Below are 17,250 nucleotides of genomic sequence, written 5' to 3' on the forward strand. Positions count from 1 at the left end.
TTGAACCTGTATATTATACTGTATATGCATTAGCCTCAAAAGAAAAAGAAGGACCGGCGGAAAGGGAAAGCTGCGGACGTGGAGGATGACGATGAAGACGTCATGCAGCGACTCAAGAAACTGTCTGTCCAACCAAGCGATGAGGAAGAGGAAGAGGGTAATGTCATAAACCTGAGAGATTTTGTGTTTGGCTTATTGAATGAAAGGCATTAAAGATATGCAATGCAAGTCTTATTATTTTAGAAACCTATTTAAACCCAATTCTTATTCGTTCTGATTAACCTGCTGTACACTTTGATTACAGTAATAGCAGCTCCTGTGAAAGGTGGAAAGAGAAACAAGGTGAGCTTTCACAAAGTAGCTTTTTAAAAAATAATAAAAATTAAAAATACATATATATATTCTTAAATGGGAATGCATGTTTAACGGTTACAGTGAAGTCAGAGGCTGCGTCCAAAGTCGTGTACTGCGTTCGATTCTGTACCTACTGCTCGGCCGTTGATTTGGGCAGTGGTGGCTCAATGGCTCAAAGCCCTAGCACCGCTTAAACCTTTCTGCTCTAGGGGTGCCGTATCGTGGCTTTATCGTACCTTGTGCGCTGACTTCCTAACAAGCTGGGATGTACGAAGAAAAGAATTTCACTGTGCTTCTTCTAGGTAACTAAGACATTGGACTTCTGACCAGAAGGTAATGAGTTCAAATGACCTTCTCAGCACCACCAAGCTGCCACTGCTGAGCCCTTGAGCAAGGCCCTTAACCCTCAGCTGTTCAGTTGTATATGTGATACGAGATATATGTAAGTCGCTCTGGATAAGGGCGTCTGCCAAATGCCATAAATGATACAGTACATACTGATTAGTGTATGTGTGCAGTATAAATACAATATAAACATATTACGTCTGCCACATTGTCATGTGACCTACATGACCGCAAAAACTTAATGAGCCTGCCAGATTGCAACTGTTTTTTTTTTTTTTTTCTTCTTTCTTGTTTAAACCTTCAACAAGTTAACAGTTTACTCAGGTGTTGTTAAACAAGTACAGTTTAACCACAAGGAACAACGTTTAATACCTATAGCACTTGCGCTTAAAAATAGCCGACGTGCTGCCTTTTGGAATTTTTGATTCGGACAGCTCTTCCACGCCAGTCCCGTTGCCTTATGGGATAGCGCAGCGTCCGTTGCTTCTATACTGCAGAATCTTGGCAGAAGAAGCAGGTTGTCTGGCTATTTCTCCCCTACTGTTTTATGAATTTTAACATGCTACTCCATTGGCATACTGCTTTTTGTCTACTGTATAGTGGGGTAATAGGGATATGTGGACGCAGCTGAAGTTTTGGACAAACTTGATGGAATTAAATGTCTTTCTCAGGATCTTAAAGACTTTTTGACTTGTGCTTAAAACCTATTTGTGGAACAGATATAAATGGGGGAGTTGATGCATACAAGTGAATCTATTTCTAAGAGAACGCTCAGCATATGTAGGAACTACTTCAGGCCTCTGGGAAAAGCCTGAAGCCCTCATTGAGAGAGTTGAGTGCAAAGTAAATACTAATAAAACCCGATGGGGCATGATGTCAGCAATGCAAAGCAAGTGGCTGTAACCACTCCAAAGTTGATTTAGTCCTCTTTATGCCACATCAATTTAGCAAGGATTATTATTCTTTTTTTAAAGAATTACATGTTGTACTTTTTATCATTTATAGTTACATTTAATGTTGTGAAATGTCTCTGATACAATTTAGTTCTAGTTATCAGTCTACATTGTAAATGCTATAAACTGTCCTTCCCTCAGGTTCTCTGGAAAAGTACAGAATAGTACAGATAAGCTGCACGGTTCACTGTCATAAGACTTTCCCATGACAAGACAGTGATAGAGTTTTGAACACAAATAGCTCTTTGTATGAAACATTGGTGTGTGTGTGTGTATGTGCTCTAGTTTGACAACATATATCTTGCTTTTAGGGTGGCAACATATTCGCTGCCCTGAGCCAGGGGCAGAGTGATGAAGAGGACGATGCAGATGGTGACGATGACGACATCGATGATGATGATAAACCTAAAAATAAGAAAAGCTCTAAGGTGAGCGGGTATACTTTTTGTAATATTCTCTGGTGTTTTAAGTATTTGAGAAGGTATTAGATGTCGAGGCGGGGGGACTGTGGTATTGTATCCCTGGAAAGTAGAGGTTGACCGATTGATCGGTTTTTTGTTAACTGAGTGCGGAAGCGGCTGAGAAGGGTCCGCTGCCATTATACAGTACGAGAGCGGCCTTTAGAGGTGGAATAAAAACTATCACTGACCAATTTTGTTGTGTTATTAGAAGTGTTTTATTTTTTCATTTTGGATACATTTATTTCTATTGTATGGTTACATTTTGGTTCAGTTTGGATGCATATCTATTATTTACTTTAATATATATTAATATTCATATATTTATTTCATTTTTAAAAAGTACAGCACCTTTTCATGGCGCAGTCAGTACTGGTTATTTTTGTAATAAAATTCAACGATGAGTGTTAATTTTTCGTTCAGTATCAATTTGAAAAACTATGGGTTGATTAATCGGTTATCAGCAGGTAGGTACCGCCCGGCTTAGTTATCGATATCTGTAAAATCCACTATCGGTCGACCTCTACTGGAAAGTGTTCTATTAGATTTTTTTTTTTTTAATGAACTGTACCTTGTAAAAACATACTGGCAAAAAAAAAATCAGCCAACATGAAGGTTAACAGCGAGAAATTTTTATTTCTTTATTTATTTTTTAAACCTCCATTTCTTTTCCTGTTAATCAATAAGTCTCAAATCTTTATCCTTCTCTCTCTTTGTGAAATTACCTGTGAACATAACTACAATTGATATAAAAAAAAATTTATATGATGCTTATTATGATGAATTATAAATAATTCTAGCGTTCTGTCAGAGAGGTACTTGTATGAAATATGTGTGGTGGCTGGAGAAAACCCTTTATGCAGTGAACTGTTAGCATTTTCTACTATATATTATGTATTTATTTATTTATTTATTTATTTATTAAAAATACTGAAATTGTGCACATATCTCAATCTCAAGTAAAATTCTAGTGTTTAACGTCTAATTAACGCCATAAGTCAGAATTGATAAAATCTCATTGAAATAACGTTGATTGCATAGCGGACATTTTCACTGCGTTTATTAAACTGGCTCATTACCCAACATGATCTTTGCTGTAAGATAACCAAGGCAAGACAGTAAACAAAAAAAAACATTTCCATGGTGTCTTAGTAAAATACAGGTTACTGGTTGTTTAAAGGTTTTTTTTTTTTTTTTTTTTTTTTTTTTTTTTTTTTTTTTTTTTAGTACTGCCCTTCAGAAGCTACATAAGATATTTACTTATGTCTTCCCAGAAGACAAAATAATAACAAAAGTTTACACCCCCCTGTCTCTTAATGCATCATTTTACCTTCTTGAGCATCAGCACCTTTTGTAATGGTTGTGTACGAGTCCCTCAGTGTGAAAAGATGGAGCTCAACATCATGTAGCAACGGTTATCTCAGTCCCAACGACTAATGGGTTTTCCCAGACTGCCACACATCTGCTTACCTACACAGCATAACTGAGCAGCAGTACCTGGAAACCTTTCTGTTCTTGCACCTGTATCTAATATGTGCCAAAATATGTGTATGTATGTAATTCAGGAGGTTTCCAGAGGAAAGAAAAATGATAAGGCTAAGACTAAGAAATCTAAGGTGGGTACATGGGAATGCTTCTTTCTCTTTTTCATTTCCTGATCTAACCATTTTAACTTTTATTTTATTTTCTACATGTTACAGAACATCAATGTACAGTATATACCACGTACTAACAACTCTTTCCATAACCGTCTTCGTTTCTTTTTATCTGGCACGGTCACTTCCTGGAAACTGATATTCACATGATTTAAAAGGCCACAGAAGGTGTATTAAAGATGTTCTTTCGAAGGAAAAAAAAAAGGTCGTGTTGGGGTTCTCTGTTCTCATTTCTCTGAGCTCATGTCCTAACAGGGATCTGATGAGGAACCTGATGAGGAGCTGGAGAAAAAGGTTGAGAATGACAAGAAGGGGGTGAAGAACAACAAGAAAACAGGCAGTAGAGCATCTAAGGTGAGGAATTCAGCGGTTCACTGACTCACCGGCTGTTGAATCTTGACTCTCGGTCACATGTTAGCTTCTCAGCTGTAGAGCTTTCACACGTGGCTTTCAATTAAGCAAAGTAACACTGACTACGTTTACATGGACAACAATAATCTAATTATTGACCTTAATCTAAGTAAGGTAATAATGTGATTAAGGTGTTTACATGAGTCGCTTTTAGAATACTCCAGTCATGTACCCGTTTTACATGTTATTGATCATAATTAGATTAAGAGCCCGCATCATTACGTCACCGCGACCACGCCGTCCGACGTCCCTCCAGAATTTCACGTATCAACATACAGTTCGTACTCGTTATGGTACCGTATACAGTTTTGGGTGTTTTTATTTAAATTTTTTACGAACGCTTCAAGTGCGGTTAATTATTAGTCATGCTATACGTGCAAATAGACGACTGCTTGAAGCCGTGGGCTGCGTCTCAAATCGCATACTTACCTACTGTATAGTAGCCGAGATGCATGTATTTTTCCCCACTACCGGCCTATAGTAGGCAAGTATGCAGTTTGGGACACAGCCGAACTCTCTTGTTCGCCGTAAAGCGTAAAACTGCCGTGTGTGATCGTGTCCTGTCGTAAAATGCGGTGAAAATGCTCACACGACGTTCATAATGTGATTAAGGTGTTTACATGTCTGTAATGCACGTCCATAATACGATTAAAACAGGAGTAATCCACCTGTCTTAATTCGATTAGAGCTTAATTAGATTAAGGTTGCTGTTTACATGGTAGTTTCTTAATCAAATTATGGTCTTAATTAGATTAAGAGTGGATTATTGTTGTCCATGTAAACGCAGTCAATGAGATATATTTCTAAATATGGCTGTTAAAGCAATAGGGTTGTTTGAAAATACATTGCTCCAGTTGCTTTATATATTTCATGTATTTCATATATTTCAAAAAGCAAAATACAGTACAGTGCAGCACAAAACCTGTTATACAACACTAATGCTAATACAACAGACACAATACACTAGCCAGACTCAAATAATGTCTTTAGGTGTAATGCCCAAATGTTTTCATCTGGTGATGATGCTTTCAGAGATATTATCAGGAGAGGATTAAGCTATGGCTATCACAAAAGGTGCAAACATTCACTGATGCTCAAGAAGGCAACACGATACATTAAGACTACAGGGGGGTGTAAACTTGTGAACAGGATGATCTCTGTAAGTAATTTTGTTTAAAGATATTTTTCCCCCCATTTAATTCTGCTCATCAGATCTTAGAACAAAGCTACGACAAAATAATAACAATTTACACCGCGCACCCTGCTCAAAAGTTTACACCCCCCTGGAGAATCAGTGAACGTTTGCACCTCGCGCATGATTTGCTCGGCCCTGAACTGCAATACAGTAAAACTGCACCCTTTGCCTTTCACTGTATAATTGTAGCTTGCCTGATGGTGTCTACGTTTTTGCGCTTACTGTGCTCTTTTTAAAAAATAATTATAATAAGAGTGGAGTAACTTAAACACAATGAACGGATGTTTGCAGGACGAGGATGAGGAGATGGAGGAAAAACCTCAGAAGGCTGCTGTAAAGAAAGAACAGCCAAAGGTCAGGGCCCTTTAACACTTATTAAAAACATTCTTAGCATCTTGGCTTTAAAACAGCTCATAGGTGTTTATTTGGTATGACGAAACCAAGAGCCGAGAAGCAGTTGTCATTTTCCCTTTCCTTCGGTTCCCTTTCAGAGAGGCAAGCCTGCTCGGCAACCTCCTAGTGAGGATGAGGAAGAGAAAAGCGATGACAATGACACCATGAGGGTATCCACACTGCTTAACTTTACTCCTTGTAACCCTGCTGTTTTTCCCCCCTGTGTTTACAATCCTTGTTTTGGTTTTTTTCCTCCCCTTGATGGTAGAGTGCAGAGGACGCTCTTGTTGCAGAGCAGAGTAAAGAGCAGCAGGAAGACCCCTACGCCAACCTGAGTAAAAAGGAGAAGAAGAAGAAAAAGAAGCTGGTACATGTCCTGAAAACAGACACAACTGAACTAGAGAGCTATTTAATCTCTATGAATAAATGACCAGGATGTTGCTTCACAGATGGAGTACGAGCGGCAGGTGGCTAGTGTCCGTGCTCAGAACGCCACAGAGGGAGATTTCTCAGTCTCTCAGGCTGAGCTGTCGTCAAGGCAAGCCATGCTGGAGAACGCCTCTGATATAAAGGTCAGTTCTTAATCAAGCTTTGTTGAGCTCGTCTGTCTCCGTATTCTCCATTTCTTTTCAAGGTTCACAAATGTGAGCATGTTAAAATGTAGGTTCACTAATCTGTTAGGATTTGAATACATAATACTTTGGACCTGCTGTGAGCTGTATTTTAGTCATATATATGTATGTGTGTGTATATATGTATGTGTATGTATGTGTACACACACATATATATTTATTAAGCAGAATGCTAGTTTTGTATTCAGTGTGTTTATAAATGTTACTATCAAACTGCTAACCATGAGACTACTCATAAATATCTATATATATATATATACTGAATCAACGCAATATTATACAAGGGTCTAAACGAATGTAAAATATAACGGAGCTTTTAAAAAGGTGAGACATGTAGGCTGTGGGTTTAAACAGTCCTGACACTCTTGCGTGTTCTGTCGTATCACAGCTGGAGAGATTCAGCATCTCGGCTCACGGGAAGGAGCTTTTTGTCAACGCTGATCTTCTGATCGTGGCCGGTCGCCGCTACGGTCTGGTCGGACCAAACGGGTTAGTAGTTCGCGATAATAAAAATGGCTCCATTTGATAATAATAGGCTGTACATCGTGTGGAAGAATGCAAGGAATGTCACAGTCGTTGATATCTGCTTTTAATTTCTGCCTTCCACTCTGGTGTTTTTCTAGGAAAGGAAAAACCACGTTACTGAAGCACATTTCCAACAGAGCTCTCAGCATTCCTCCTAATATCGATGTGCTGCTCTGTGAACAAGGTACAGATTTTTCTGTATACGACAGCGCTGTGATCTTTTGATCTGAAGGTGTGTGATTAAATGTGTGAAATCGGTGTTAATAATCGTTCCGACATATTCATTTCTTTCATTAGAAAACTAACATTTTATTTACAAAAAAAATCTTTATTTAAACGGACGACTCTGAGAGAGATATTTCTGAAAAGAAGCCGATAAGAGTCCGGCATAGGTGTGAACTCCTTTAATACTGTTTAGAAAACATCTCAGGGAAATTCCTCAAGAAATCAGTTGAAAAAGTGGCAAGAACACATTTCTGGAAGTTCTAGGCAAAAATGGCGTCTACTTTGAAGATGGTAAAATATTCAATTATTTTAATTTATTTTGGATTTTTTATCACAACATAATTCCCTTAGTTCCATTTGTGTTACTCCAGAGTTTTGATGGGGGGTGGGGGATAAAAATAAAGATTGACTACGTTTACATGGACAGCAGTAATCTAATTATTGACCTTACTCTGAGTAAGATAATAATGTGATTAAGGTGTTTACATGAGTCACTTTTAGAATACTCCTTTCATGTTCCTGTTTTACATGGTATAGAACATAATTGGATTAACTGCGCATGTCATTACATCACCGCGCCACGCCGTCCGGCGTCCCTCCAGAATTTCACTTATTAACATACAGTTCGTCTTCGTTATGGTACCATGTATATAGTTTTGGGTGTTCTTATTTTTAATTTTTACGAACTCTTCCAGTGCGGTTAATTATTTGTCATGCTATATGTGCTAATAGACGAATGCTTGAAGCTGCGGGCTGCGTCCCAAACCGCGTACTTACCTACTGTATAGTAGCCGAGATGCATGTATTTCGCCTGCTATAGACCTATAGTAGGCAAGTACACGGTTTGGGACGCAGCCGTGCTCTCTTGTTTGCTGTAACAGGAGTACTCCGCATGTCTTATTCGATTTGTGTTTACTTCGAGTATGACCTTAATCGGTTTAAGGTAATTAAAAATTGCTGTTTACATGGTAGTTTCTTAATCTGAGTATTGTTTTAATCTGGTTAATAGTGGATTATTGTTGTCTGCGTAAACGTACTGACTGAGTGTGTCTAAACTTTTGACCGGTAGTGTACATTAATGCATTCTTTCAAATGTGTGATCTTCTCTTTATCTTTTTTTGCTGATTGTACATTGTAGTTTCGTTCAGATTTTTGCACGTGTGCCATAAAAACAGGCCGACATAAGCCCCACTTCACATCCGTCTATTTTTCTTCGTCATTATACTGAATAGCTGTGCTCTTTCTCAGAGGTGGTCGCTGATGACACTCCGGCCGTGCAGGCTGTGCTGAAGGCGGACACGAGGCGCCTGAAGTTGCTGGAGGAGGAGAAGAGGCTGCAGGCCTTGCTTGAGAAGGGCGAGGACAGTGCCTCTGAGAGACTAGAGAAGGTCAGAGGCTTTCTGTTTTGCTTTCACAGTTTTCCGTGGGGTTGTTTTCTTGAATGTGCTGCACAGAACCTGGTAGTAGTATTCTTCATCATTGAGTGTTGAGTAAACCTCCTACAACCACAACTAAAGTTCGTCAAGAATTTTAACTTTTTATATTCGTTTCAGTGGTCCATCACGTCCACCATCCTTTAAAAACACAGATGTGAGAGAGACGGGACAGACTGTGTTACACAAAACAGCCGTCTGCGATTAAGTTTTGTCGAGTGGCACAAACACAACCGGCTTTATAAAGTCATATTGAGCTCCTGGAAATGAATGGACTCGCTCATTTATCTGCACATTTGCGCTGTTAAAATGCATTTTATTTCCTCTTCATATATCATTTATGCTTTATATTGCACGCTGTGTGGAAAATGTGTACGTGATCATCTCATCATCTCTGTCAGGTGTATGAGGAGCTGAGGGCAATCGGAGCAGCGGCAGCAGAGCCCAAGGCTCGCAGGATCCTGGCTGGTTTGGGCTTCACCTCTGAAATGCAGAACAGACCCACTAAGAAGTTTTCAGGTGGCTGGAGGATGAGAGTATCACTCGCCAGGTATGAAAGCTATCAGTAGCCAAAGCAGGAAATTGTATCGATTCGATCGATGTCTGTCTTGAGTTTTGACGGAATGAATCGGTTATTTATGACATTATGACATGATCGCCTTACAGAGCTCTGTTCATGGAGCCCACCCTGTTGATGCTGGACGAGCCAACCAACCACCTCGACCTCAATGCTGTCATCTGGCTCAACAAGTAATGCCTCACTTTTTGCTCTTGGTTTAAAAAAAAAAGAGAGAGAGATTCAAAAACGAAGAATTGCGATTCTGTACAAACTACAGCTGTTATTTGCATGTGTTAAGGAAAAATTCAAATTTTCTTCTTCTCATGCAAATTTAACGCTGCATCACTCCTGAAGTTTTAACAAATTCAGTTGTCAAGTTTTCTGTAAACTATGAACCTAGAATCAATCGACTTCATTTATTATGTACTCTCACCAGTGACTTTATGATGTACCCCTGCTAATTCATGAAATTATCCAATCAGGTGGCAGCAGGGCAATGCATACAATCGTGCAGGTTGAGCGCTTCAGTTAATGTTCACATCACATCACTTGAAACACCAGAACGGGGGAAAATGTTTAATTGGGCTGGTTTGAGTATTTCAGAAACTGATGATTTCCTCCAATGTTCATGCTCAACAGTCTCTAGAGGTTTTGAGATGCTTTTCTGTTCAGCGCAGTTGTAAAGATTGGTTACTTGAATTACAGAAGACTTCCTGTCCAGTTGAACAAGTCTGGCCATTCTCTCATCAACAAGGCGTTTCTGCCCGCATGACTGCCACAAGCTGGATGTTTTTTGTTTTCCGCACCGTTATTTTTTACTTTAGTAATGTTTGGCTTATTATCCAGCTTAGGCTTGTAATGAAAACATGGGACTGAGCAGAATGTTGGAGCTTTCACTAGCCCAGTGGACTAGCTAATAACGTTACCATTTGTCCCTGAACTCTTGACTTCTAACTCGTATCTTGTTCCCCTCTTTTCTTCCTCTTCTTCTTCTTCTTCTTCTTCTTCTTTTTTTTTCCAAGCTATCTGCAGAGCTGGAAGAAGACCCTGCTGATTGTGTCCCACGACCAGAGTTTCTTAGACGAAGTCTGTACAGATATCATTCACTTGGACAACCAGAAACTCTATTACTACAGGGGCAACTACTGTGAGTGACCCAGTTTCCAGATCTGTTTTCATTTTTCCCCAATAGGTCATGCATGGGTAATGAGTTTGAAATATAAAATCCGTTTTTGTAGTGACGTTTAAGAAGATGTACGTGCAGAAGCAAAAGGAGCTCCTGAAGCAGTATGAGAAACAGGAGAAAAAGCTGAAAGAGCTGAAAGCTGGAGGAAAATCCACTAAACAAGCTGTGAGTTTTTGAATGGATTCAAATTGCTTGATATTTATACAGTTTATTGCGTGTCTGTGATGACTCTTCGCACCCTCTCTTCATCTCTTCACAGGAGAAACAAACAAAGGAGGTTTTGACTAGGAAGCAGCAGAAAGGCAAGAAGAAGGGACAGGAAGAGGAAAGTCACGAGGCCCCAGAGCTCCTGAAAAGACCTAAAGAATACACCGTGAAGTTCACTTTTCCAAACCCACCGCCTCTCTCTCCACCCATTCTTGGCCTCTACAGTGAGCATTATTCTAATTGAACAGATGGTTGTTTTTTTTTCTAAACAGTTACAAATAGAAGATGCACTATTTGGGGTTTGTTTATTTGTTTGTTCATTAGTCCCTCCAGGATTTCGTGATTTTTGCGGTCGCAGAAATTTACGTAAAATCAAGCAAACGCCACAATATCCAGAGGAAATTTTTCAAAACTAGCGCAGATTTTCCACAGATTTGGGCCAAGGCACGTTGTGAAGACTCATTCAGCCAAAGCCCTCTTCGATTCATGCGCATCAAACATGAGTACAGCTAAAAGGTCTTATTTACCAACAAACATCACTGTGAAAGACAATTTCATGCAATTGCAATTTTGCAATTCAAGCAATTTTCCACAAAAAAAACCTCCAAGTTACATCGTAAATTTTTTAAAAAGCCATAGCAAAATCATGCATTTTTGGTCACAACCATCACAAAAAACTCCTGTACTCCTTACGTTTTGGGAAATAGAATCAAATAAATTTATTAAAATGTGACCCAACAGGTACAAACAGAAATAATTGCACGAATAGGATTAAAAGAACAGTCCTGCACACATTTCTAGTTGAGACCAAGTATGAATTTGAGTGATGAAGCTGAGGTTGAGGAACTGTCGGAACTGACGTTCCTGTGTTGTTCTGTGTTTCCAGGTGCATAGTGGTAGGATTCATGTTTAATTAAATAAACAGTATACAATTAAATAAACACTCACTTCTAGTTTTAATCCAAATTCTGATAAAGATGTTTGTTTAAATGCCGACAGTGGCATTGTGTAGAACACCATCAGCTAGTTCAGCTCATCTGACTATGAACAAATTTCAGGAACCAAAAAACATGCAAATGTTTACTGTGGATGGTTTGTTGCTGCTTTAAGCAACTGTCAGAGCTGCTATTATAGCAGGCAGATTAACATCATCTGACCAGTCAGAGTTGAGAAATCAACAGTGCTGTGGTATAAATGTTAGTTAATCAGGATTGCCTTAATAGTTTGGTCGGAATAGCCAAATGTTATATATCAACAAAGGTATATATTTGACAGAGTTATTTACAGTATGAGCAACACTTTTATCATCCATTGTTATGAATGACTAAGGGAATTTGGCTTATGTGTTACTTCATATTTATACCCTTGTGAAATAGGAAGTCATGGTTGAACAATTTCCTGTTCCTGGTCACCCAGGGGTACTAAAAAAATAATTAAAATATCAATGGGAATATACTTCAAGTATATTTTTCTCTCATGAATTCATAGGGGTGCATACCTATATTTAACATATTTAAATTTTTTTGATAAACCTGTATTGTTTTTAATTGTTTGAGCAGAGTATTTTTGTGAATTTCATTGAACAAAAGATCACAAGGTTAAACAATGAAGACAATTTTTCTTCAGAGCCTTCTTTGCCCCTATTTACCAAGGGTGCCGATATTAATGGAGGGAACTGTATATTATCTGTCTGAAAGTCGGTACATTTGATTGTTTCTTGCTGAAAGAAGGAAAACTCACTTTGTTCTATTATTCTCAGGTGTGGACTTTGGCTACGTTGGTCAGAAGCCTCTGTTCAGAAATGTTGAATTTGGTATTGATATGGAGTCTCGAAGTAAGTCACATTTAAAACTTTGTGCACCATTGTTAAAAGAAATTACATGGTACATTAGCAATAGCTTTTATATTAATAAGAAATTATTGATATGTATAATAATTTACTGTAGATATGATTTATAGAAATATCTGAACAGTTTCTAATGAAGGAAATGACAGAGTTATTCTTTTTCCTCTCTCCAGTTTGTATAGTTGGACCAAACGGTGTTGGAAAGAGTACACTCCTACTTCTGCTGACAGGGAAGTTGACTCCTGTAAGTGCTGCTCTATAAATTCTCATCTTGTGTGTTATTTTTCTTGTCCAGTTCGTCTGTAAAATGGAACTTTGATTTCATGCTAGCTATGTAACAAGTAGCATCATACTGACATACGTGGCCATAAGCGTAGCACAGTGGTACACTATGTAGTAACCAAAAAAAAAAAAAAAGATCTAGACGTGTATGAAAGTGTCTACAGTTCTCAAACTAGCACAGACGTAAATAAATTAGTCCCTGCCAGTGGTAACTGATGGCGTGTCCACCTTTTATGTTTCAGACCAAAGGCGAGATGAGGATGAATCACCGCTTGGTAAGTAGAAACTCCTAAATGTTATACCACAGTGCTGTTAAACTCTTGACTCTGATTGGTTAGAAGGTTCATATTAATGTGCTTGTTCTAATACATTATCCATTCGATAGTAATGGCTAATTCACAGGGACTTGTATGGTGAATACTCCATACAGTCAGTACGTTTACATGGACAACAGTTTTCCAATATTAACCCGATTAAGACAATACTCTGATTAAGAAACTAGCATGTAAACAGAGATTATTGATTACCTTATTCCGTCTAAAGTCATACTCGACGTAAACACAAATCGAATTAAGACGTGGAGTATTCCTGTTTTAGTCGCATTATCGAAGTGCATTATAGACATGTTTCATTATAGAGGTTTCACCCGTATGATGTAGCTTTCAATAAGGAGATGTTTATGTAACAATTTTGGAATGAGTCTCCAGTAACAGTAAAGTTGTAACTTTAAGTTTGCCACCATGGGAAAACTCTGCATTTTCTCAGTAATATAAGCATAATTTTTATCTGATTAACTTCAGTAGAGAGGAAACAAAGAAATGCTGTGAGGGAACAACGTTCAATGCAGCTATGAATGGATCAAGAGTATAATTTTCAAATTGCTGTCATATTAACACACTTTGGGATGTGCTGTTCTAGGAAAATAATAATAATAATAATAATAATAGTCACCCAGCACACACGGCCCTTTTGTTGATTTTCCTGTAACTGCACATCCTGTCCTGTTTACTCCTACATTAATTTACTGTATCAACTTTTTTTAAAATCTTAAAACGGTCTCCTTTTTGGAAATGAATTGATTTGATGTGTTCAATGTGCATAGAAAGTGGGCTTCTTCAACCAGCAGTATGCTGATCAGCTGAACATGGAGGAGTCTCCCACAGAGTATCTGCAGAGGAATTTCAATCTGCCATACCAGGACAGCAGGAAGTGTCTCGGCCGCTTCGGTCTAGAGAGCCACGCGCACACTATACAGATTTCTAAACTCTCTGGTGAGCACTTGATTCTCTTTCTACTGTCTTTTCGAACCACTACATCTATTGACTGCTACATTTTCTCACATTATTAGGCGGCCAGAAAGCAAGAGTGGTATTTGCTGAACTTTCTTGTCGCCAACCGGACGTCCTGATTTTGGTGAGTGGTTAATGGCAGCATGTCTGAGGACATCCGTTAAATCTGGCGTAAATATAATAAACTGTTTACGTCTATTTTCATTCGTATTTCCTTTCCAAGGACGAGCCCACCAACAACCTGGACATTGAGTCAATCGATGCTTTATCAGAAGCCATCAATGAATACAAAGGAGGTAGGTTTTCACAACAAACGCTAAATATATGCACTTGAGAATGATATTTAATTCTGTGAAATTCACTGGAACTGACCTTCAGCTGTAACAGACCTCTAAAGAAATGAACATTACTCACATTGGCTCTTATTCATCGAAGTTGTTAAATCAGTTGGAAAAAATTGTTTCCTCGTTCATTGATTTAATCTTTTGGCATGTTTGTTCGATCAAACTCATGTCTGTTCCAATTGTGTGTAAATTTATAATATCTCAACAACCTTACGAATGTTTGATTTGCAGTTAAATAATCCAAATCTGTAGCTGATTACATCCTAGTTGCAAATTTAACTTGTGTGAAAAATTGGAATATCACAAAACATTCACAACTAAAGCACCGTTTCAATCCCATGTGATCAAGAGAACGAAATAGTCACTTCCAGGGAAACTGGCACAAAATCGTCTATCCAAACATACTCTCCGCAATTTTTACTTTTTTTTGCCAATTATCCAGTCACATGATTTGTTGAGGCAAAGTCACATGACTTTTTTGGCCTCAATTGAGCGCATACGTTTTTATGATTTTATTCGCATCTAGTTTTTCCATTCAGCGTTTTTTTTTTTTTTTTAAATGCGTTACACAGCTAATGTAATTAATAATTATAGCAAATGTAGAAGTAGCTTGTAAGTGAATAACGGTAAAAATGTCATCATAATTGCGCACTCAGTAAAATTACATTTTAGTACAAGGTTCCTAAGAGTAATTGGTGACTTTCCGTATAAGAGGCAACCGCAAAGCCGTGACCAGGCTGTAGTGTTTCGGGCAGGCGAGATAACATTAGCACACTGAAATATTATTTTTTTGAGGCCAATAAATATCATTTTCATATCAACACTAAAGCACACCAGATGTTGTTTTATTCACTGTGTACTCTGTGTATTGTTTTTCTTTCAGCATTTTTATATGAAATGAGAGTTTTATTTTGTTCAGGATGGAAACTTGACTGTTTTTTAAAAACGAATCGTAAATTCAATCTGATTATTTGAGATGTGAAATTAATTAACACCCAGCTATAAATAACTACCTGCAGGTGAGTTTAGAAAACAGTTCAGTTTTCTACCTGATTTTGATCTTAGTCACCCGCACTAAATTATTTTCATCTCAATTGACTTCTTTCGTCAGATCTTGGATAACTAGTCTGCTTGAATGCTTTTATTGGTATAACTTGGGCCATGTTTCATGTTAATTATAAATATACACTCGCCGTCCACTTTATTTGGAACACCTGTACATTTGTGCAGTTATCTAATCAGCCAATCATGTGGCAGCCGCACAATGCAAAACAAAATAGTGCAGATACAGGTTAAGAGCTTCAGGTAGAGTTCACGTCAAACATCAGAATGAAGAAAAAGTGTGATCTCTGTGATCGTTGCATGGATGTTGGGCTGCTTTGAGTATTTCATAAATTGCTAATCTTCACACACAACAAATTCTAGAGTTTACACAGAATGCTGCGAAAAACATTGAGTGAGTGGAAACATCTTGTTGATAAGAGAGTTCAGAGGAAAATGGCCAGATTGGTTTGAGCTGAAGGATGTAGAATCTCGCATAATAATCACTCTTTACAATCGTGGTGAGCAGAAAAGCATCTTTTCATGCTCAAAACATCGAACCTTAAGCTCGGTGGGCTACAATAGCAGAAGACCACATTGAGTTGTACTCCTATCAACCAAGAACATCTCATTCAAGGTGGGGTTTTTTTTGCACCATTCTGTGTGAGCTCTAACAGCAGTTTCTGAAATATTCAAAGCATTTGGCACCAACAACCATGCCATGGTTAAAGTCACAGAAATCACACTTTTTCATCATTCTGATGTTTGATGTGAACTGTAGCTGCATGAACTGCTGCCACATGAATAGCTGATTAGATTATTGCATGAATGATTATTGCAGGTGTTCCTAATAAAGTGGACAGTGAGTATATGAGCATAAACTGGACCATTCATATCTTTGACGTGTAAATGAAAAAAATCAAGGGTGGGAGCTTGGGTCCATGTATTATCCATCAGTTGCGCTCAAATCACCAGATTTGTTCTTGCGTCATTGTGTGCGTGCAAATCTACACTCATTTCAATGCAACCTTGATAAATAAGGGTCAGTGTATGTTTGGTTGTGCAAGATGTACAATTGTGACTTGTCTTTTCTAGCTGTGATCATCGTGAGCCACGATGCCCGGTTGATTACTGAGACTCAGTGCCAGTTGTGGGTGGTGGAAAACCGGTCGATAAACAACATCGACGGTGACTTCGAAGACTACAAGAGAGAAGTGCTGGAGGCTCTTGGAGAAACGCTGGTTAACAAGCAAAAAGAGTGAACGTTCGACAAGGGGATGCGAGATGCTTCGTTTTCAGTGCCGTAATTTACTCGCACAAACCCTGATGCTTCAGTCTCGACACCTACAACGAAAGTTCATCATTAAAACCTCAGTGTGAGGCAGACTGACACAGTGTAACTGGTTTCTGGACTTTTTTTTTTTTTATAAACAAACCAAATTCTCTGAATGGGTGTGCAGGCTGACTTAAAAATCTGTTGATTTTAAAGTCTTGGTTTTGATTTATTGTCAGCTTTTTCAGGAAGTACAGTTTGAACTTCACCAGCATTTAACCTACATAGTGTTTTTCTAAATAACCTACAGGAGGGCTGCATGTTATGGATAAAAATCGCACATTGCCATTATGATTGATTTGTCCTGCATTAGTTTAACACCCCCCCCCCCCCCCCCCCCCCCCATCCAGAAAGTTTGATCTGGAACCTTCATTACAACCTCCCAGTACACAGTTTAGTCTGAGCTTTTGCAATATTAGCAATTAATATTGCAAAGGCCACTATTAATATATAACATTAACATTATATCTATGGTGCAGCCTTAATTGCATTAGTGCAAAATTGAAACGCAACTAAACATAATGGGATCTTACTTGCGCATCTGAGTATTGACAATACAAATAAATACATTTTGCAGTAGGAAG

The 17,250-nt window shown here is 38.4% G+C and overlaps 1 protein-coding gene across 2 annotated transcripts in view; it reads left to right on the forward strand.

Moving 5' to 3' along the window:
* abcf1 (ATP-binding cassette, sub-family F (GCN20), member 1) overlaps positions 1-17,245 on the forward strand; it is a 22,689-nt gene extending 5,444 nt beyond the window's left edge. Inside the window, exons 4-27 of one of the 2 annotated variants that reach the window (XM_017481309.3) lie at positions 34-157; positions 305-342; positions 1,964-2,080; positions 3,676-3,726; positions 4,021-4,119; positions 5,663-5,725; positions 5,863-5,934; positions 6,033-6,131; positions 6,214-6,336; positions 6,785-6,885; positions 7,020-7,105; positions 8,395-8,534; positions 8,981-9,129; positions 9,246-9,329; positions 10,161-10,285; positions 10,377-10,489; positions 10,584-10,755; positions 12,291-12,365; positions 12,551-12,621; positions 12,902-12,934; positions 13,762-13,930; positions 14,008-14,072; positions 14,172-14,244; positions 16,429-17,245. In XM_017481309.3, coding sequence (XP_017336798.1) covers positions 34-157; positions 305-342; positions 1,964-2,080; positions 3,676-3,726; positions 4,021-4,119; positions 5,663-5,725; positions 5,863-5,934; positions 6,033-6,131; positions 6,214-6,336; positions 6,785-6,885; positions 7,020-7,105; positions 8,395-8,534; positions 8,981-9,129; positions 9,246-9,329; positions 10,161-10,285; positions 10,377-10,489; positions 10,584-10,755; positions 12,291-12,365; positions 12,551-12,621; positions 12,902-12,934; positions 13,762-13,930; positions 14,008-14,072; positions 14,172-14,244; positions 16,429-16,595 — 2,409 coding nt within the window. In that variant the 3' untranslated portion in view covers positions 16,596-17,245. The remainder of the gene's footprint in view (positions 1-33; positions 158-304; positions 343-1,963; positions 2,081-3,675; positions 3,727-4,020; positions 4,120-5,662; positions 5,726-5,862; positions 5,935-6,032; positions 6,132-6,213; positions 6,337-6,784; positions 6,886-7,019; positions 7,106-8,394; positions 8,535-8,980; positions 9,130-9,245; positions 9,330-10,160; positions 10,286-10,376; positions 10,490-10,583; positions 10,756-12,290; positions 12,366-12,550; positions 12,622-12,901; positions 12,935-13,761; positions 13,931-14,007; positions 14,073-14,171; positions 14,245-16,428) is intronic. The other variant, XM_017481310.3, reaches the window with a different exon arrangement.
* The last annotated feature ends 5 nt before the right edge of the window (positions 17,246-17,250 follow it).

This window comes from Ictalurus punctatus, chromosome 12, assembly GCF_001660625.3.
Source record: "Ictalurus punctatus breed USDA103 chromosome 12, Coco_2.0, whole genome shotgun sequence".
NCBI lineage: Eukaryota > Metazoa > Chordata > Actinopteri > Siluriformes > Ictaluridae > Ictalurus > Ictalurus punctatus.